This window comes from Chiloscyllium punctatum, chromosome 27 (genome assembly GCF_047496795.1).
Source record: "Chiloscyllium punctatum isolate Juve2018m chromosome 27, sChiPun1.3, whole genome shotgun sequence".
NCBI lineage: Eukaryota > Metazoa > Chordata > Chondrichthyes > Orectolobiformes > Hemiscylliidae > Chiloscyllium > Chiloscyllium punctatum.
The window spans coordinates 26,717,700-26,740,670 of NC_092765.1; the positions used below are offsets into that span (position 1 = coordinate 26,717,700).

The window sequence follows — 22,971 nt, forward strand, 5'->3', positions numbered from 1 at the left end:
CTGGCCTTTTTAACCTGTGCCCAAATTTTATACTTGTATAGTGTACACATTACAATGTATTACATTGATTTCACAACATCAAAACCACCCCCGTTCAATACTGTAACTACTGTATAATTCCTAAGCTTAGACCTGACAGAATCAATACCCTCCATAGCCTCACAACCACCCATCTGTAACAGTCAGTTCTTCACACCTGGAACCTGTGCTCCTTCATATGTGGTCTCTTGGACATCAGATTTCTATTGCTCTGTCATCTGGTCTTCCTCAGGTCTGAAAATTAATTCCTTAAAAAAATCAGAGCTTGCTAATATATGGGCACAATTTATTTGGTGCCCCAAAACAGAAATACTGCTCCACAAAAATGACGTCAGATTGTATGCAATCCTGATTGTTACAGCCCAATTCATCTTACTAAGGAAAGACAGGACATGTTTGAACTGATAATGTTTAGCATAAACATTAGTCAGGAGGATGGACACGTCCTGATCAGCATTTGGTTTATAAAAAGACCTTAATGAAATGCAATATTCTGAAAATGTATGAATTGGAAATTATGTTCATAAATTAGCTCGCCATTTCATTTTGCTGGATAATGCAATATTCTTGCCAGATGGGGAACCTGGGCCAACACCACCACCACCAAGTAGATAAGTAAATAGCCAAGAGCCACCAGTTTAAACTGCATCACTTCAAGAATGAAAATCATAGAAGGATTATTCTTCTTCCCTGTTATTGTGACAGAATACACACCAATAAGTAGTTGTTATCTGAATTCCTGCACTGGAGGCACAACCAGACTAAAATACAATTGGAATCATGTTGTATTGGCATGTTGCACATGAGTCTGTTCCACTGATGTCAAATGGGACCAATAAATCCCAAGCAAGCTTATTCAGCAGCATCTTTAGGTGACAATAGACTGTATTTCAGTTACAACAATGCACTGCTTGGTTTCAATTCCAGGTGGCCTCTTCACAGGATCTCCAGCTTGAAGCATGTAAAATAACCCTGGAATTTTGATACTGGTATTCTCATGATTAGCTGATATACATCAGCATAACGTTAGTTTTAAAAAAAGGCTAAATGCCCAAAATATGATATTATACTGTAATACTGGTTAAAAAGACAGTTCAAATTACTATGAAGACTAATTCTATTTAATTGTAATCAGATTTTATTTCATCATGAATAGAAGTACTTCTAAAATCTCAAATCAACAAATCAGGCCAAGCATATAGAGTTATGAATCTTTAGAATAATTCTCATTCCAAGTCCAGAGTCTATTAATGCCAGGTTGATCACTTATTTACAGCAGTAGGTTTGATAATCCCAGCAAAAGTCAGAGCCATTTCACTAGATGTTCCAGAATGACCTGTGTTTTAGAACCAAAAACTGGAAGACAATGTACACTTCTTTCACAATAGAAGTGTATGTATTGCTTTGTAACTGATAGTGGTTTTGCTAAACAAAATTCATTTAAGTCAATTGATACCAACTTTCAAAAATTGGCCTTACAATTTCCGCACAAGTCAACTATTACTAAATGCAGTCATGATTTGGAGATGCCGGTGTTGGACTGGGGTGTACAAAGTTAAAAATCACACAACACCAGGTTATAATCCAACAGGTTTAATTGGAAGCACACGAGCTTTCACCTGATGAAGGAGCGACGCTCCGAAAGCTCGTGTGCTTCCAATTAAACCTGTTGGATTATAACCTGGTGTTGTGTGATTTTTAACTTGACCAAATGCAATTCAGATAGAAAACTAAAATATGAAAAAAGCTTAGTCAAACACCAATATGCCAAATTTGTTCGACCAAATTCTAGAGCTGTCCATTTCATTTAAAAAATGCTACAATACACAATTCTTAGACATGGACTCAAAAAATGATGTTCAAAATAAGACACTACAAGCTGAAATTCATCTTGTAGGCTCGTGTTAACACCAGTCTGAGAAGTGGGAGCTCAATACTAAGCAGCTCAGACATATGGCCGAAAAGAACCCATTAAGCATAATCATTTGCACAGCTACTGCAGTTTTAATATTGGACAACTTGCTTTCAAGACTTTTTTTTAAGAAAAAGAAAAGATACTCTGGAATTCAGTTGTGTGTGAAATTTGACACTAATCAGAAATTCCATCCTCATGCATTGACCCCACCAACAAAGTCTCTGAACTAGGGTCTTCCGTCATGTGCGCCTGAGCAATTCAGAAATCATGATAACCTTATGTGCATAAGGAGAGATCTTTAAAATTCTGTCATGTGATGTACAAGTTGAGAATTCTCATCAGATATCGAAGATAATGGATTTAGGTCAATTATTCAGCTATAAAAAATGTAACTAATAAAATGAAAGCTGGTAAACCATTTAAAATGGTTTGTCTTCAGCAGACTAGAATCAGCTCTATTACATTTCATAAACCACATTTAAAATTAAATTTTGATTGTTGCCTAAACAAAATAACCCAAAGGATTATAGTAAAGATTGGCATACAAAATTACACGTGCTGCAGTACCTTCAGGAGTTCTTTCCAGGTCAGTTAAAATATACCAGCTATAAAAAGGAATAGTCAAACAGTAGAACATAAGACCTAGTCTCTGATGCCCAAACGTTTCATACTAATCATGTTGATGCTTCATTCCTGCAACATCATATTAGAAACTAGAAGTCAGCATCTAGTGTGAAGTTGTTATCTTCTGCTTTGGACATCACACCCATTCGCTGATACTCAGCAACTCTCTTTTCAAAGAAATTAGTCTTCCCTTCCAGAGAAATGTTTTCCATGAAGTCAAAAGGGTTTTCAGTTTTAAAGATCTGAAGTGAAAGAAAATAAATGAAGTAGGTTATGTGGTTTAGTCTTTGTACTACTGAAAGGAGCAAAATCAAAATGGCAGCAAGAAAGCACTCACTGCTCAAACACATCTCTACCTTCCTAATGTTTGCAATAAGTCACCTATATCCTCTAGATGGTCATATGTAGCCAATAGCTTTCAATTACAATTTAAATCAAAAAATAAAACACAAGTCACACAAAAAAATGTTTTTATTTACAATTTTTTCCAATGTGCTACTACATATTTTTAAGCTTGTAAAGGCATAGGAATCTTGATTCATTGAGTAATGAAAGAGCAAAACAGTTGAATGTTCTCAAACACCCACTTTCTTTTGTATTATTCAAGTGATTATGATTGAGAGAGAGTGTAAAGAAGGTGGACTAACCATTCTTCTCGTTATTTTGCATTAGTTATAAGAAGTAGAGTATAAACATTACAATTTAATCAAAAACCTCTTTAGGTTATTAAAGTTTTTTTTAAAAGTGTTTTGTCAATAGCAGATTTGGGCCTGAAAATAAGCAAACTTCCTCAGACATTAACAATACTGCAGGACCCCACTGATTTACAGTACTTCCATAGCACAGATCTTTGGTTATTACTGTTGTGCAAAGCAAACAGCAGGCGTAAATACTAACCTTACTGAAACCTAACTCCATTAGCAAGCGATCAGCCACAAACTCAATATAATATTTCATCAGAGTGCAGTTCATTCCAATCAGGTCCACAGGGAGAGACTCAGTCACAAACTCCTGTCAAAAGAATAATGGAATGTATGGCCATTTGACAAGGATAAAAGGCATACTTCGGCAATGAAAGGGCTATAAAATCCTGATACCATTCAAAAGTCTCTTTCGTGTCCTTTGTATGATAGATGTGTCTAAAATTTTTTAACTTTGTTAGCTGAAAGTTCAATGTTGAATTTGTACAGATCTGTTTAACTGCCTGAAAGTGGGAGGACCCCAACAATTTGGGGGGTGGGCTGGGGAAGACAGAGAAATAAAAAAAAGAGAAGAGATGCACTGCTAACTCCAGAGGGAGCTTTTGTTCCCAAGCATCCAGACAAAATGTTAAAATAGCTTATTACATCTAATAGATCTTTACCTGCTCAATCCTCACCGCTTCAGTGATAATTTTTCGGACTCTAGTTTCGGAGGGCTTGTGAACCAAGTGTTTGAAGATCAAGCAGGCAAAGTCACAGTGTAGACCCTGAAAAGAAATAATGGCAGCACCGAAACGAGATCCTGAAAGGAATTCAGCAACAAAAACACAGAGTTCCTCCAAAATGAAAACCTTGTTGCTATGAATACATGCAAGGATTCTCACAGACAACAAACCTGAGAGGGGCAGAAACAGTCAGCAGGTCTGACAACATATGATAGAGAGAGGCACAGAGTTAAATTCTTCACAAACCCAGAATCACCTTGACTTTTTCTCCAGATGTTGGCAGACTTGCTGTGTGCAGCAATGTGTTTTAAATTTCAGGTTTTCAGCATCCACAAATATATGACAGACAGAGGCTTTTTGTCACCTTTTACAAACAGACCAACCAACCAACCACTCACCCAATTCCTGCCAGCATGCTGGATCTCAAACATTCAACACAAATACCTATCACCTTCATTAATAATCTAGTGGTTGAGAGAGTTGTTTGTGAAGGCGAATATTTTTGTTTAGTACAAAACTAACTGCCTACTCTGGAAAGGTGCAAAACTCATTACCCAGTGTCTGCATATTGAGAATGTCCAAGCACGTACAGTTAAAAAGGGACAGTTAAGAAAAAAGTGCTTGTACAATTGATCATAAAAAAGTCTTATGTCTTAGCTTTGATCAAAATGGAAATTCTTTTCTCACTGTATTAGCCAGAAGGTTAATGCTTCTGAACAAACAAATACTAGGTCCTTCATGAATTCAAATCCACAAACTTTTCGGGCAAAACTGCATAAAATCAGCTTTGATGTACTGATCATCATGTCCACATGGTCACAATTATTGTCAGCCCTGTCAGGGCCTGCTCTCTCAAATGGCCAAATATTTTCTGTGGCTCCAGGGGAGGATTGAAAAACAAAACCTTCAAAAGATGCTGAAGCTTTCTTTGAAGCTTGGCATTTATACAAGGAAGGTGTTTTCCTCTGGTCATTCAGAGTGGTCATTCTTGTTATTTAGCAAGAATTCTAACACCTTAAAATGTTAAAGCAGAGAAATGGAGTGAAAGGAAACAATTCCTTCATTCCAGATGACACCACCTTATAGATGCCCTGCCTCATACATGTAAAGATTAATATTTCATCAGAGTTCAGTCACATGAAAACCCATGGCACAAACTCCTAACTGAGTAACCATCATTCTTGATTTGAAGGGCTGTTGATTAGCAATACTGCACACCTTTATGATTCTGAGTTACTAGAGGGAATTCAAAGAATGGTGTTAAATGAATACCATTAGGAAATAAAGTCTATTACTGCCCTCATTCTGTACATTAGCTCATTTCTTAACCATGTCTGAGATTATATGGCACCTTTTCCAATTGTATCTAAGCTAGGCATGACATATTTAAGTAAACAGGCTCGTTTGATAAAATTAAGAACTTTACTTCCTGGATATTTTGTACAAGATCAAGATACACTTGATAAGATCAATGGCTAATGGAAGCAAATTATTCTGTGGTGTAAACAAGGTTAATATCTCAACAGAACTTTATATTTGCATTGGTGTTTCTGTGAGGAATGTGCAATTCATTCAAGTGCCATTAAAAGAAAGTCACTCCTGCAAGCCACAGATAATTTAAAACTGATTACCTATTCAGCAAGCAGTAGCTGTCACCATAGCAATGCCATTGAAATAATCGGAGAGTGTCTGCACTGACCAATTCTCGCCAAATGACAGTAAACAAAAAAAAGAGACTTTAACCAGTTTGGGTATCAGCATAATTATTATTTGGAGATGCTGGTATTGGACTGGGGTGTACAAAGTTAAAAATCACATAATATCAGGTTATAATCCAACAGGTTTATGTGGAAACACTAGCTCTTGGAGTGCTGCTTCTTCACACACTTGATGAAGGGGCAGCGCTCCGAAAGCTAGTGTTTCCAAATACACCTGTTGGACTATAACCTGGTGTTGTGTGATTTTTAGCATATTTATTGCTTTTCTATAATCAGCATTTAGCCCATGCTACATCAGCACTTACTTCATCCCTACTGATCAATTCGTTGGAGAAAGTCAGACCTGGCATCAATCCGCGTTTTTTCAACCAGAAAATAGCAGCAAAGGACCCAGAGAAAAAGATTCCCTCAACAGCAGCGAAGCCAACCACACGTTCCCCTAGGATAGGATAACAAGTGAAGAAGATACTTTTGTTTGTTATTTATATAAATGATTTAGATGACAATATCGAAGGAATGGTTAGTAATTTTGCAAAGAAGATTGTCGATAGTGAAGAAGGTTTTCGAAGATTACAAAGAGATCTTGATCAAGTAGGTCAATGGACTGAAAAATGGCAGATGGAGTTCAATCTGGATAAATGCAAGGTATTGCATAGTGGTACAACAAACAAGGGTAGGGCTTATACAATTAATGGTAGGGCCTTAGGTAGTGTTGGAGAACAGAGGGACCTAGGGATGCAAGTACAGAATTCTTTGAAGTTTCCATACCATGTAGACAGGATAGTTAAAAGGGCATTTGGGCATGCTTGCTTTCATTGCTGAGCCCTATGAGTATAGGGGTTGGTGTGCCATGTTGAGGTTGTACAGGACATCGATGAGGCCTCTTCTGGGTTATTGTGCCCAGTTCTGGTTGCCCACTTACATGGAGGGTATTATCAAGCTGGAGAAGGTTCAGAAGAGATTTACCAGGATGCTGGGTATGGAAGGTTTGAGTCAGAGAGAATGGCTGGATAGGCTGGGACTCTTTTCACAGAAGCGTTTGAGAGGTGACCTGTCAGAAGTTTGTAAAGTAATGAGATGTGTAGATGGAGTTGATGGTAGTTTTTTTTTCCCCTAGGATGGGGGATTTCAAGACTAGGGGGCACATTTTTAAGGTGAGAGGAGAGAGATTTAAAAAAAAACATGAGGCAATTTTGTTTTTTTTCATAGAGGGTGGTTCACATGTGGAATGAACTTCCTGAGGACGTGGTGAATGTGGGTACAATTACAATGTTTAAAAGACATTTTGATACATACATGAGTAGGAAAGGTTTGGAGGGATATGAGCCAGGAGCAGGCAGGTGGAACTAGTTTATTTTGAGATTATGTTCGGCATGGACTGGTTGGACCAAAGGGTCTGTTTCCATGCTGTATGACTCGATTAGCTCCCGATTATTAATATATTAGATTCCCATGCTAGTTTAGGAAAACCACCAAGATGTGTGCACACCTCCAGTCCTTCATTTAAAAATATCACTCCACCGGTTGGTGGCTGTGGCTGTGTCTACAGCTGCCAGGGCTCCAAATGCTAAAATTTACTTAAAAACTTTTGCTCACTTCTAAAAAGATGTTCCTTAAAATCCACCTCACTGACAAAATCTTTTGGTGTGCTGCTCAAAATATCTCCACGTTTGGTTCAAGATCAGAATTGGTTTGATGGCGTAGTGGTGTGTTTTAGTGTGGTTGAAAAAAGAAATGGTGCGACATCAATGGAAATCTATGTTAGTTCCATTACTTCAGGCAATGGAACTTAATTTTTCTTTTAAAAACCAGAAGCTGGAAAGACAAGGCTTTGAGTTTGAAAACACATCAAATTATTCCAAAAAAATTCAGGCAAACTTACTTTTAAAAGAAAATACTAGTTTAAATTAGTTGGTCTTTTCTGCATGGATATTGTTCTAGTAAATCTATTGTTCCCTTAAGTCGTTATGCTCAAATGTTGCTGTTGATAAGAAAATGCTATGGTACTAGTGAACCCAGCTTAATTTGCTTCATTGAACCAAATAAACTAAACAACTTTTATCCATGTAGTTTCATTGCTTCAAGGCATCACAATTTTGAGTAATTTTATAATTAGTACATTGTTAAAACAGTACAAGTTTTTCTTGAGTTTGTTAGAACTCATACCAAATGTAGATTCATGATCAGCAATCCACCGCAAGGCCCAGTCAGCCTTCTTCTTGATGCATGGCATTGTTTTGATTGCATTAAACAAGGATTCCCTGAAAAGCAACATGAAGCCCATATTTAGATTGAGTTTACAATAGCTCATTGGTCTCAAATACAAGACATGGCCATTTGTAACCATAGGTTTGCTGTACATGCAGTTGGCAAGATATTGGCACAGCAGCACCATACAGACTCTTGACTAATCACTGCTGACAAACATAAGCTCCCTGGCTTCATGTCTGTACTAAAAGGCAAAGCAAGATAGAAGTACTGTTAGCCTGTAAATTCTGCATGAAGCAGCAATGTGTAAAATATCGAGGCAAGGCAGAGATGCAGCAAGTCTCAAAGCAAGCACAATGTGTGAGAGCTAAGAAAGTAAGCAGGAGTCCCAATACCATCCTGTTCTGATGCATGAAATAGGTACCTGTCCTCACACACACAGTGGCCTGACAGCAGCATTACTTCTCAGAGGTACATAATACATGATAGATGTCGACAGATAGCACAAAAGCAAAGATATACAGCAGAGTCGTGCTACTTTTACAGGGACTATGCCTAGTCACATTATACACCCAAAGTTGACTTAATGTTCGAAGATAAAGTATTTTTGATGAGCACCCTTTTCTATATTTTTTTAAAAAACAGGTTTCCTATTCTTTTAAAGAAAAGAACAGTTGCACAGATTTCAAAGGCATTGTTTCTTTAAGGCAGCTAGATGACTTTGACATGTAATGCTCTCATACAAAAGGTCCCTACTTTGTTTTGTACATTGTTGGCAGTTAGCCAACTATATCCAGCATATAATAGTAATCTCAGATTGTATATGCAAGTCTGAGATGTCATTAATGTACATAGTTATAAATAAAGTCCCACATATTTGACTCAATATGAATCTGACACTGATATATGTTGAGTGGGTGAATAGGAAATCAAAGCACATCAAGACAGACCTTCAGTATAAAGAACCCCAGTAATCAATCAATCGATCTCCAATTACATATCATGGGAAGGAGGAAGATGAACTGTATTATGGCTATTTAGAACTAATGTTTTGTCCATTGAAACCAGGAATTAATCCAAATACATTTGAAGGGAGGACAGAATGGGATATATTACTCAAAAATAAAAACCCCAAGAAACATATTGAAGCTGGCAATTGTATTATAAAACAACTCAAGGTTCACAATCTTTTACTTCCTACCTCTCACTTGGATCCTTGACATAGGCATCAATAAGGAGACTGTACATTTCAGAATGAACATTCTCCATGGCAATTTGGAAACCATAGAAACAACGAGCTTCAGTGACTTGGACCTCTTGACTGAATCGTTCCACCTATAAAAAGACAAAAACGCTAGCTATTTGGGTGATTGTGGAAATTGGAGCTTAGTTCCAATATTCTCTCAGCAAGAAGAATCTGAAAATAAACAAAACTATTTGAATAAAATCTGGGAGGGAAGTCAGTATTTTAAAATGCAAGCCAATAGCTGGTCAAATTCCTTCACAACTGGAATTTTGTTTATAAGTAGGGAGAGAAAAAAGGTGTTTCTTGAAAGAAAGTATATACCAAATTACCTGTCCAAATACAGTGAAAGTGTATATCAAATACTGGACTTTGAACACAGAATCTTTTCCACTTGAATTGATTCAAAACTTGTGCCCACACACAAATAATGGTCATACCAGTTTAAGTTCTATTGAAACAATTTTCATATGGAAATGCATTCTTACCAGATTCTCATTTACAATTCCATCACTCGCAGCAAAGAATGCCAGAACATGTGTGATAAAGTGTTTTTCATTTGGTTTCAGAGAACCCCAGTGTGCCAAGTCCTTTGACAAGTCAACCTACAAAAACATTGCAAACAAAATTGTCAAGTGAATCTACAATTCGTATCACTCCAAGGGACTCAAAAACTTAAGCACCCCTACTGGTTGATGCAAAAATTATACACATGGGTTTGTTTTTAAATGCAAACACAAGTGCTCTTAAAAATTGAGAGAGAGAATTTCACAGGATATCAAATATACAATGCATCAAACCCCATTGACCAGCTATACAATTATGGAAGGTTGCACTCAGCACGTTTTAGTCACTTGCCGCCTTGTAGTAGCTGAAAGGAAAAGCAAGAGTTTTGATAAGGTCTGGGAGCAGAATTTGATCTAACCTTTTGTCCAAAGGGATGGTACACATTTAACTGAATGCCAGATAGTCAGATTCGAAAGCAGAGCATTTGAGAGATTATCACCAGTCATAACAATAGCTGAGGCAAATAGTATATTCCAAAATCTCACATTGAATATTAAAGGAAATGCAATAGAATTTAAACTTTTCTCTAGACAGCATGGACCAATCAGATGTCTCAATATAATTTCAATACATGGGCATACATGCCAAAGCAATCCAGTTTCCAGCCCCTCAATGTTTAATTGCAGATCCACTACTATTGTAGAATTGTAGCAGATCTTCATTCTTGAAATAGTCTATAATGTATTTACCTCCTCTGCAGTCCAGAATGATGCTTCTGCCTTTTTGTACATCTGCCACATATCATGGTATTGGATCGGAAAGATAACAAACCGATTTGGGTTATCCCGAAGAAGAGGCTCATCTTGATGTTTTGCAGCTGCTGGATTTTTCAAATCTGTCTACAAATTCAAAATTCAATTATGCAAATCGCTTATTGATTACTAACACTTAAAAAGCTTAGGACTCACTTTTATCAAATAATCTAATGTAAATCACACCGAAGAACACAAAGGAAGTTTGTTGTTCGAGCAGGTTTGTTCTGCTATAAAGTGTGTTTCGTTAATGCAAATTCACTCTCACGCGATTGACAAATTGGGGACACTGTTTCAAAAATGCGAACTTTAAAACGTATGTTGGCTGTAATGTGATTATATCGCCAACACTTTAAGCGCTGTTTCTAAAGCGCAATTTTTCTATAATGCGGGGTTGCACAAGAACGCAACCATCGCGTTATGGAAGAACGACCTGTACCCAGATTAAATCCACAATGTGACTCCTTCAGTTTCATGAGGCTGTACATTCTCGCCCGGAAGAAGAGTAATTTGGCAGTCATTTACCATCAGCACTTGCAACAAGGGCTTGGTGAACCATCCTTATCTTTGAAGGAAGTGAAGATTTTCTTATGACCTCAAAGCTCCCCAAAGCGGCCTAGTGACTTCATTGGTGCACACCTTAAACCTTTGACATCAGTTTGCCTGGTGCCAGGCCAGGAAGCACTCCAAACAACAGTGGAGTGTTCATCAAGGAGGAAAGTAGCTGATCATCTTTAAATAGTTTCACATGCAGAAAACCAGATCCCTTTACTTTTAAGTTTTGAATTGGAAAGTTAACAAAATAAAGTCATCATGACTAACACATTTACTTGTATTTTAATCCAAAATGCCAATAAACATTATACATATTTCAAAAGTGGGGGACTTATTAAAATCTACTTGTGGGACATGGGCATTGCTGGCATTTATTGTCCATCCTTAGTTGCCCTTGAGAAGGAGGTGGCGGGTTGCCTTCTTGAACCTCCTGCAGTCCATGTAGTCATACAGTGCCCTCAGGAAGGGAGTTCCAGAATTTTGACCTTATTTTAAGTTAATAGAGAAACTCGTTATTTCATAATGTACAAGTGAGGACATTAGCGGTTATGAGGTTATTACACTATTGAACACAGCTATGCTATTCAAGAATAATGGGCTTACAAAGGTTTTTGCAGTTGAGTGTAACATCATAATACTGGAAACAGTTGTTACATTTGAGAGACTAAGGTGTACAGTGGAGGGCAGAATAGTTGCACAATTTCTGAAACAAGACTAGCGCTAACAATTGGAGATTATTTAAAAACCTAACTCTGTACACATGTAATTGACCTTTGCTCAGTCTGGCTGTGTAAATGCTTAACTTGGATCTCAGTTTTGATAGAAATGTGGTCTTTTGTAAAAATCACAAAAGATAACATGTCACAAGTTTTTTTTAAGGACAACATATTAAAGAGATCATGTTTTGAATGAATTTAAGCAGCAAGTCAGGTTGAGGCACTTGGCAAACTATTAAGTAAAAAAAAAGTCAGTGGGTCTCTAGCTTTGTTCATCCAAAAGAGATAAGTAAAACTTTGTGTAAAAGCAAAACACGAAAAAGTTGAAAATCTGAAATAAAACTAAAATGCTGGAAAGATTCAGCAAGTCTGGAAACATCTGTGGATAAATGGATTAACAGAGTCTGATAATTGTCATTCTGAAAAGGAGTCATAATTGACATCAAGCATTAACTATTTCCCTCCACAGAATCTGTCAGATATGCTGACTTATTCCACCACTTTCATAAATAAAAATTCCTTTCCTGCTGATCTCTCATTGTTAAATTAATCTTTCTCACAACACAGTCACGTTATTCATTCAGGCATGCATTTTAGACACCACTACTCACAATAATTAAAAATAATGGATTGTGTTTTAAATCCAATCAGATTCTATGATGTTCTGAGGAAGGTAATCTGCCGTGGTTAACCTGTCTGGCCTACATATAACTCCAGACGTACAGCAATATAGTGGACTCAAAACAGCTCTCTGAAATAATCAAACAAACTTCAGCTAGATTAAGGATGGGCAATAATTGGTGACCTTGCCACCAAAAATCACATCCTTTGATTCAGAAAGGAGAAAAAGCCCACTTCACTCTTGCACAGGAATCACCTGAGAAAAAAATAGTAAAATACTACAGATGATGAAAATATTAAATGACATTTTAAAGCTCAAAGGATGTTCAGTGTGTCTGGTAATATCTGAAGAGAGGCGGGAATTAAAGCACTAAGAGGACAGAATTGGAGAAGTACAGGGGTTTCAGAGCAGGAAGAGGTTAGAAAGGTAGGGAGCCATGAAAATATGGAGGGATTCCAAGAGGGTGAGAATTTTACCATTAAGCTGTTGTAAGCTTGGGCATCAAGTGTTGGTAAGTGACTACTAAAGTGAGACCTCATTTCAAGCCTAGATTCAGGTAGAGTTTTGGATGGGCTAAAGTTTACAGTGGGTGGAAACAGACTTAGAGAACATCAGTTCTACATGTGACAGAAGCTAAAACATTTGAGACATCCAGCAGCACACAACCGAGCTGAAGCAGGGGAAGAATGAAGTAGAGGTTATGATGACAGAAGTAGGCCGTTTGGATTGGTTGGAGAGGTAGTTGGAGTCACTGAGGAACATACAGGAGGCACTGACTGTGATGGTTAGTAGCATTAGGGAGGTGGTCACACCACAGGTTCAGTCAGACAGATGGGTGGCTGTGAGGAGGAGTAGGAAGATTGTGCAGGAGACTCCAGTGGCTATCCCTCTCTCAAACAGATATACAACTTTGGGTACTATTGAGGGGGATTGTCTCTCAGAGGGAAACAGAAGTGGCAGCCAGATCTTGGGCACCAAGAATGAATCTCCTGTTATGCAGGATTTGTCAAGGTTCAAACATAATTGTTATAGGGGATTGTCAGGAACACAGACAGTAAATTGTGACAATTGAGGATGGTTCTGGATTAGTGGTGCTGGAAAAGCACAGCAGTTCAGGCAGCATCCAAGTAGCTTCGAAATTCAGGATGGTATGTTGCCTCCCTGGTGCCAGGTCAAGGACATCTGAAAACAGTTGCAGCATATTGTCAAAGGGGAGAGAGAGAAGCTCTAAGTTGTTGTACACATTGGTAAGAATGACATAGTTAAGGGAAGGGTTGAGGTTATGCAGGGCGATTAGAGGAAGTTAGATAGAGATTAAAAAGCAGAACCTCAAAAGGTAGTAATCTCTGGAATACTTCTGCTGCCTCATGGTATTGAGAATAGGAATACAATCATAGGACAGTGGCTGAAGAGACGGTGCAGTGGGTAAGGATTCAGATTTTTGGATCATTGGGATCTCCTCTGGGGCAGAACAGAACTGTTCAAAGGGATGGTTTTCATCTGAACTGGAGAAGAATCAATATCCTGGCAGGGAGATTTGCTAGTTTAAACTAGTAGGAAGAGTATGGGGAAATCCTAAATAGTAGTGAGAATAGAAAGACAGATGAGGTTGGTTATGAGGTTAAAAACAGCAAGTTAATTAAACAGGGAAGGCAAAAGCTCGGCAGAGAATGAGGTAACTCTTAAGAATCAAACTGCATTTATTTCAATGCAAGGAGTCGTACAGGTAAGGTGGATGAATTCAGAGCATTCATGAGAACACAGTAATGGGACATTATAGCTATTATAGAAACAAAACTGGCAGCTCAATGTTCTGGGGTTCAGATGCCATAGAAGGATAGAAGTGGAGGCAATGGGGGAGGGGGCGCGATGTTTGTGATGAAAGAAAACATCATTGCTCCACTTAGGGAGGACATTCCTGAGGGATTGTCCAGTAAAGCTATATGGATGAGCTCAAAAACTAGAAGGGGCTGATTACCTTGATGGATTTGTACTATAGACCCCTCAGTAATCAGTGGGAAACTGAGGGGCAAACATGTAGAGCAAACTTGGATATATTTAAGAGTAAGAGGATTATAATAATAAGGGATTTTAATTTTCCAAAATAGACTGGGACGGCCATATTGATAAGGGCTTGGCTGGTGAGGAATTTGTTAAATGTATTCAAGAAAATTTTCTTTATTAATTTGTAGATTAAGCTATTAGAGAAGGAGCAAAACTTGACATTGATTTGGAAAGTCAGGCAGGGCAAGTGACTGAAGTGTTAGTAGGGGCAGCACTGTGGGACGAGTAATCATAGTTCAAATAATTTTAAAACAGTTATGGAAAGGGATAGGCCATGTATAAAATAATTAGAGTAAGGCAGATTTTGAAAGCATGAGGCAGTAACTTCAAATGTTTTTGGGGTAGAATGTTTGCAGGTAAAAAGATGACAGGCAAGTAGGAAGCTTTCAAAACTGAGACAAAGAGGTAGTATGTTCCTGTTAGAGTGAAGGGTCAGGCTGGTAGGAGTAGGGAGCAATGGATGAATAAAGATAGTGAGGCTCTGGTCAAGAACAAAAAGGAAGTAAATGTTAGGAAAGACAACTGGGATCAAATGAATCTCTTGAGCATAAGAGAGATAGGGGCATTCTTAAGAGGGAAATCAGGAGGGCAATTTGGAGATATAAGGTAGTTTTTGCAGATGGGGTTAAGGATAAACCAAAGAGACTCTACATGTACATCAAAGGCAAAAGAGGAAATAGGAAGAGAAAGGTCCTCTTAAAGATCAATGAGGTCATCTACGTGTAGATCCACAGGAGAGGGGAATGATACTAAATGTGTTAGTTTTACTGTAGAGAAGGATATGGAGACTAGGGAACTTGGGAAATAAACATTGATGTTTTGAAAACAGTGCACATTACCAAGGAGATTCTGGATTTCTCAAAAAGAAAGATGCAAGTGGATAAATCTCTGGCACCTGATCAATTGTATCCCAGGACATTTTGGGAAGCTTGGGAAGAAATTGCGAGGCCCTTACAAGAGATATTTGTATTATCTATAGCCATGGGTGAGGTGCTGAAAGACAGGAGGGTGGCTGGTGTTGTGCATTTATTTGAACAAGTCTGTAAGAAGCAACCTGGGAACCAAGGACCGTTGAGTCTGATGTTAGTGGTAGACATGTTGTTGGGGGGGAAGTTTGAGAGACAGGATTTTCATGCAGTTACAGAGACAAGGTCTGATTAAGGATAGTCAGCAGGGCTTTGTGCATGGGAAATTGTATCTCACAAACTTGTTTGAGTTTTTGATGACATGACCAAAAAGATAGATGAAGGAAAAGTGATAGATGTTGTCTACATGGACTTTAGTAGGTCTTTGATAATATTCCACATGGTAGGTTGGTTAGTAAAGTTAGATCACATGGAATTCAAGGGAACTTGCCAATTGTATACAAAATGGGCTTTATTGTAGGAGACAGAAGGTGGTGTTGGAGAGTCGATTTTTGGATTGGAAGCCTGCGATCAGCAGTGTTCCACAGGGATCGGTGCTAGGTCCACTATTGTTCGTCATTTATATAAACTATTTAGGTGAGAATTTAGGAAGGCATGGTTAGTAAGTTTGTGGATGACACCGAAATTGCTGGTATAGTCAGTCATCAAGAATGTTATCTAAGATTACAAAGGGATCTTGGTTAATTGGGCCAATGGGCTGAGGAGTAGCTGATGGAATATAATTGGGATAAACGTGAGATATTGCATTTTGGTAAAATGAGTGAAGGCAGGATTTACATCATTAATAGCAGGGCATTAGGGAGTGTTGTCAAACAGACAGCCTTCAGGTTTCAAGTATATAATTCTTTGCAAGTTGCATTGCAAATAGACAGGGTGGTTAGGAAGGCATTTGGCACACATGCCTTCATTGCTCAGACCATAGAGTTGAGGAGTTGAGATGTCATGTTGGGGTTGTACAGGATGTTGGTGAGAATGCTTTTAGAGTACTGTGTACAGTTTTGGCTGCCCTGCTATAGAAAAGATAATGTTAAATTGGAGAGGGTACAGAAAAGATTTACCAGGATGCTGCCCAGACTGGAGGGTTTGAGTTATAAGGAGGAGCTGGATAGGCTGAGTCTTTTTTTTTTCCACTGAAGCATAGGAAGTTGAGAGGTGACCTTACAGAGGTTTCTCAATCATGAGGGTCATGATTAGGTGAGTAACAAAGGTCTATTCCCTCAGGTGGGAGAGTTCAAAACTAGGGGGCACATTTTTAAGATGAGAGAGAAAGATGTAAAAGGGACCTGAAGGGCAACTTTTTCACACAGACGATGGTTGGTATGTGGAATGAATTGCCAGGGGGATTGGTAGATGCAGGTGCTGTTACAACATTTTAAGACATTCACACAGGTACATCAATTAGAGGGATATGGATCAAATACAGGCACAGTGGGACTAGCTAAGTTTGGGAAACTTGGTCTGCATGGAGGGAAGGATCTGTTCCCGTGCTGGATAACTCTGACTCTGGACAATCTTAATGTGGTACACTGGAGCTGCTTTATTCCTGATGTCACATAGCTATTGCAGACCAGTAAGCCCATATTAAAAGTTCATTACACTGCAACTTTCTGTACTCAACAGTTCAGATCAAAAATGAAATACGCTGACAGCAGAAATCTCCAGAGAATCGCTAAAAGAAAACCGAGTTCGCCTCCCATTTCTCCCTTCATAAAAAAAAATTGGACATTAGAAACAATTGCACAAGAAAAACCTCGCGGTCCTCTTCTTCCCCAATAGACATACCAGTAGAAGACAACAACAATGGGTTTAATTTCACCCCAAACAAGATCACAAGTTCCAACTCTCCGCATCTGAAAATATGTCAGATATTCGTTCGCTCTGATTTTGACGCTGGACGCAAAATTCCGATCTTCGTCAGCGACTAAAACTACAGAGTTCATTGCTTTTAATGACAAAGTATTTATAAACATCTCTGATCTTTTCTCAACACCCCCCCCCCCCCCCCCCACTCCGCCCCCGCAACATAGCATCGTACAGTATCTGGAGGATTTTGATTTGACTAAAGCTTACTTTGTGTTTTTCTTCAGGACATTTGGAAGGACGAACGGAGAGTTCATTTTTGGTGCTCAGGAGAATTGGAGTAGACATTATAGGGTTTTATAACCGCAGCTCCCCACAAAGTAAAAGCCCATTAACTCCTCTCCAGCAGTTGTTTAAGAGTGTCCAATGCTCTCTGCTAATCTCCTTAGCATTTTTAAAAGTTCCCGCGCAGGGTCGGTCAAGCATCTGTCCCCACCCCCCAAGCAGCACCACATCCAATAGGACCCACTCTGCACAGCCTTCAACCACAGAACGCTTGTCTTTCATTCTGAATGAGAGTGACGCTGGAAATTGCTGCACAACATTCTGCTGCCACAACACTGGGCATGTCAGTGCTGTTTGTAACTGGATTTATGCCGAAATGGGAGACCTTTTAAAATCAACAAAGGAGGGCAGGGGCGAACAAATGAGAAGAAAAGCCCCAAAGGAACTGAGAACACTGTAAATCGGAACCAAACACAGAAATTGCTGGAAAAGCTCAGCAGGTCTGCCAGCATCTGTGGAGAGAAATCAGAGTTAACGTTTTGGGGCGAGTGACCCTTGCCCAGAACTGATGGTAGCTAGGAAAGTGTCGGTTTATCTACAGAAGATAGGGTGGGGAGAGGGGTAGGGAGTAAAATAACTGGGGATAGAGGCCAAGGAGAGAGAATAACAGTTGGCCAAAGGAGTGGATAATGATCTGGCTCGGAGAGTGGATAGCTATTAATGGGGAGTGTGTAGTAGCAGACTATGTAATAACAAGGCCTGATGTGTGGGGTAAGAGTAAGGACATGGGACTTGATACTGCAGGGTCCTCCAAGAAGAAAATGAGGTGCTGTTCTTTCAGCTTGCGCTGAGCTTTGCTGGGGCGAACAACAGCAACACTTGTCTTTAATTATAATTGACTGGATAGGATGATGAATCTCTCTTTAGATATGATCCACAGTGTACAAACAGCTCATTTGGCTCCCTTGACGTGCAATGATGTTAGAGGGCACTTGGAGTGCAGTAATAATGTCCCCACCTCTCCACCCTGAAAGTGTCTTTGTGGTATTTTCTTTGTCCTCCCTGGGCTACTGGCCATTTGAGAGTTGAGAAAACAGAAACAATTAGGGAAGACACTTTTCTGCCTTCTGGACTAATTGTCAGTCTTTTGATGTTGCAGGAGTTTTGGCTGGATGGCTGTAGACCTGGTTTCAAGAGCAAGTTAGCCCAGTCCTCCCACTGAATTCAGAAAATGCATTAAGGACATTGCTGTTGAAATTTCTCTGGTGCTTTGTGTGTGCTAATGCACAGTCCACCTGTCACAGCAGGAGAGGTGTGTAGTGATCACAGCTGCTCTGTGCAGGAGCACTATTGTTGACTTATAAAGTATTTTTGTTGTTGAACGCTGCTACTTTAGTGTGTGGATGATTGAACAGGTACAGCTGATCCAGTGTCGTATATCCTGGTCAATGGTAGCCTTTTGAGAAAGGTGACTGTCAAGTAATAAGAAGTGCATAATAACATAAGAAACAGGAGCAGGAGTAGGCCATCTGGTCATTGAGCCTGGTCCTCCATTCAATAAGATCATGGCTGATCTTTTCATGGACTCAGCTCCATTTACCTGCCCACACACCACAACCATTCAATGAGGTAGCCTCAACTGCTCAACTGCAACAGTTTTGACAAAGGGTCAGTTAGATTCGAAACATCAGCTCTTTTCTCTCCTTACAGGTGTTGCCAGACCTGCTCAGATTTTCCAGCATTTTCTCTTTTAGCCTCAACTGCTTCATTGTGTGGGGAATTCCACAGATTCACAACACTTTGGGTGAAGAAGTTCCTCCTCAACTCAGTCCTAAATCAGCTCCCCCTATATTTGGAGGCTATACCCTCTAGTTCTAGTTTCAGTAGAAACCACCAGTAGAAACCACCTTTCTTCTGTCCAATCAATTCCCTTCATAATTTTATATGTTTCCATAAGATGTCCCCTCAGGCGAGGAATAGGGAGAGAGAGGAGTTGAACAGGGATGCTGCAGGAGGGAGGTTTTGGATTCCTGGATAATTGGGGCTCTTTCTGAGGTAGGTGGGACTTCTCCAAACAGGTTGGTCTTCACCTGAACCAGCTGGGTACCAATATCCTGGGGGGGGGGGGGGGGGGGGGGGGGTGGTTACTGGTAATGCTCTTTGATTGGGATTAAACTAATTCAACAGGGCGGTGGGAATCTAAATTGTCATTCAAGTATACAGGAGGTTGAGAGCAGTGAGGTCAGATCTAAGGTTTCAAGGTACCAAGAGGGCACGGTCAAACAAGAAGTTGGTTTGAAATATGTCTACTTCAACGCCAGATTATGCTAGGTGAGCTTGCCGCATGGGTTAGTACCTGGGATTTCGATGTTGTGACCATTTCAGAGACATGGGTAGAGCAGGGACAGGAATGGTATTGCAGGTTTCAGGATTTAGATGTTTCAGTAAGAACAGAAAATGGTAAAAGAGGGGGTTCTGTGGCATTGTTAGACAAGGACATTATTACAGTTGCAGAAAGAACATTGGAAGACTCTACTGAGGTATTATGGGCTGAGATTAGAAACAGGAAAGGAGAGGTTACCCTGTTGGGAGTTTTCTATAGGCCTCTGTATAGTTCCAGAGATGTAGAGGATCGGATAGCAAAGATGATCCTTGATAAGGGTGAGAGTGACAGGATAGCTGTTATGGGGGACTTTAACTTCCCCAATATTGACTGGGAATACTATAGTTCAAGTACTTTAGGTGAGTCCGTTTTTGTCCAATGCGTGCGGAAAGTATTCCTAACACAGAATGTGGACAGGCCAACAAGGGGCAAGGCCACATTAGATTTGGTACTGGGTAATGAACCCAGCCAGGTGTTAGATTTGGAGGTAAGTGAGCACTTTAGTGATAGTGACCACAATTTAGTTATGTTTACTTTAGTGATGGAAAGGTATAGGTATACACCGGAGGGCAAGAGTTACTGCTGGGGGAAAGGCAATTATGATGCAATTAGGCAAGATTAAGGATGCATAGGATGGGGAAGGAAACTGCAGGAAATGGGCACAATAGAAATGTGGAGCTTATTCAAGTTCCAGCTACTGCAGGTCTTTGATAAGTATGTACTGATCAGGCAGGGAGGACGTTGTTGAGCGCAGGAGCTGTGGTTTACTCAGGAAGTTGAATCTCTTGTCAAGGGGAGAAGAAGGTTTATGTAAGGAAGGCTTATGTGATGCCTCAGGTGCTTGAGAGTTACAAGTTAGCCAGGAAAGACCTAAAGAGAGAGCTAAGAAGGTCCAGGAGGGGACGTGAGAAGTTGTTGGCGGATAGGATCAAGGAAAACCCTAAGGCTTTCTATAGGTATATCAGGAATAGAAGAATGACTAGAGTTAGATTAGGGCCAATTAAGGATAGTAGTGGGAAGTTGTGCATGGAGTCAGAGGAGTTAGGGGAAGCATGAAATGAATACTTTTCATCAGTATTCACATGAGAAAAAGACAAAGTGGTGGATGAGAACACTGAAGTACAGGCTACTAGAGTAGATGGGATTGAGGTTCACAAGGAGGAGGTGTTAGCAATTCTGGATAAGGTAAAAATAGGTAAGTCTCCTGGGCCAGATGGGATTTATCTTAGGAATTCTCTGGGAAGCCAGAGAGGAGATTGCCAAGCCTTTGAATTTGATCTTCATAGAACATAGAACGTTACAGCGCAGTACAGGCCCTTCGGCCCTCCATATTGCACCAACCTGTGAAAATAACCTGATGCCCATCTAAACCTACACTGTTCCATTATTTTCTATATGTATGTCCAATGGCCATTTAAATGCCCTTAATGTCAGCGAGTCTACTACTGTTGCAGGCAGGCCGTTCCATGTCCCTACTACTCTCTGAGTGAAGAAACTATCCTTAATATCTGTCCTAAATCTATCACCCCACAATTTAAAGCTATGTCCCCTCATGTTTGCCTTCACCATCTGAGGAAAAAGGCTGTCACTGACAACTCTATTTAACCCTCTGATTATCTTATACATCTCAATTAAGTCACCTCTCAACATTCTTCTCTCCAATGAAAACAGCCTCAGTTACCTCAGCCTTTCCTTGTAAGAGCATCCCTCCATACCAGGCAACATCCTAGTAAATCTCCTCTGAACCCTTTCCAGAGCTTCCACATCGTTCCTATAATGCGGTGACCAGTACTCCATGGAATACTCCAGACGTGGCCTTACCAGTGTCTTGTACAGCTGCAGAATGACCTCATGGCTCCGAAACTCAATCCTCCTCTCAATAAATGTCAACACACCATATGCCTTCTTAACAACCCTATCAACCTGGGTGGAAACTTTCAGGGATTTATGCACCAGAATACCGAGATGTCTCTGTTCATCTGCACTGCCAAGAATTTTACCATTAGCCCAGTAATCTCTGCATTCCTGTTACTTCTTCCGAAGTGAACTACCTCACTTTTCTGCATTAAACTCCATTTGCCACTTCTTAGCCCAGCTCTGCATCTTATCTATGTCCCAACATCAACATCCTTCAGCACTATCAATGACTTTGCCTACTTTAGTATCATCTGCAAATTTACAAATCCAGCCTTCTACACCCACATCCAGATCATTTATGAAAATGACAAACAGCAATGGTCCCAAAACAGATCCTTTCGGCACACTGGTAACTAAGCTCCAAGATGACCATTTCCCATCAATCACTGCCCTCTGTCTTCTCTCAGCTAGCTAATTTCTGATCCAAACCATTAAATCACCTTCAATCCTGAAACTCCGTATTTTGTGCAATAGCCTACCATGTGGAACCTTATCGAACACTTTACTGAAGTCCATATACACCGCATCAACTGCTTTACCACCTGTTTTGTCATCTTCTTGAAAAACTCAATAAGGTTAGTGAGGCACAACCTACCCTTCACAAAACTCTGTTGACTATCCACAATCAAATTATTCCTTACCAGATGATTATAAATCCTATCTCTTATAACCTTTTCCAATACCTTTCCCACAACCGAAGTAAGGTTCACTGGCCTATAATTACCAGGGTTGTCCCGACTCCCCTTCTTAAACAAGGGAACAACATTTGCTATTCTCCAGTCTTCTGGCACCACTCCTGTCGACAATGATGACATAAAGGTTGCAGCCAAAGGCGCTGCAATCTCCTCCCTGGCTTCCCAGATAATCTGAGAATAAATCCCATCTGGCCGTATCTATTTTCAGATCTTCCAAAATTGCTAAAATATCCTCTTTGTCAACCTCAATCCCATCTAATCTTGTAGTCTGTATCTCTGTATTCTCACTAACATTGCCCTTTTCCAATGTGAATAAGTATTCATTAAGCACTTCCCCTATGTCCTCAGACTCCACACACAACTTTCCACTACTGTCTTTAATTGGCCCTAACCTTATTCTAGTCATTCTTTTATTCCTGAAATACCTATTGAAAGCCTTAGGGTTTTCCTTGATTCTATCTGCCAACAACGTCTCAAGTCCCCTTCTGACTCTTCTTAGCACTCTTTAGATCTTTT

The 22,971-nt window shown here is 39.7% G+C and overlaps 1 protein-coding gene across 1 annotated transcript; it reads right to left on the reverse strand.

Moving 5' to 3' along the window:
* Window positions 1-1,180: 1,180 nt before the first annotated feature.
* On the reverse strand, window positions 1,181-17,636 carry rrm2l (ribonucleotide reductase M2 polypeptide). The gene is made up of 9 exons (XM_072548375.1): window positions 17,446-17,636; window positions 10,430-10,579; window positions 9,662-9,778; window positions 9,132-9,265; window positions 7,889-7,983; window positions 6,028-6,161; window positions 3,942-4,046; window positions 3,476-3,589; window positions 1,181-2,820 (listed from the first exon to the last, which is right to left on the reverse strand). The coding sequence occupies exons 1-9, from the start codon at window positions 17,521-17,523 to the stop codon at window positions 2,668-2,670; spliced, it is 1,080 nt and encodes a 359-aa protein (XP_072404476.1). The 5' UTR covers window positions 17,524-17,636; the 3' UTR covers window positions 1,181-2,667.
* Between the last annotated feature and the right edge of the window lie 5,335 nt (window positions 17,637-22,971).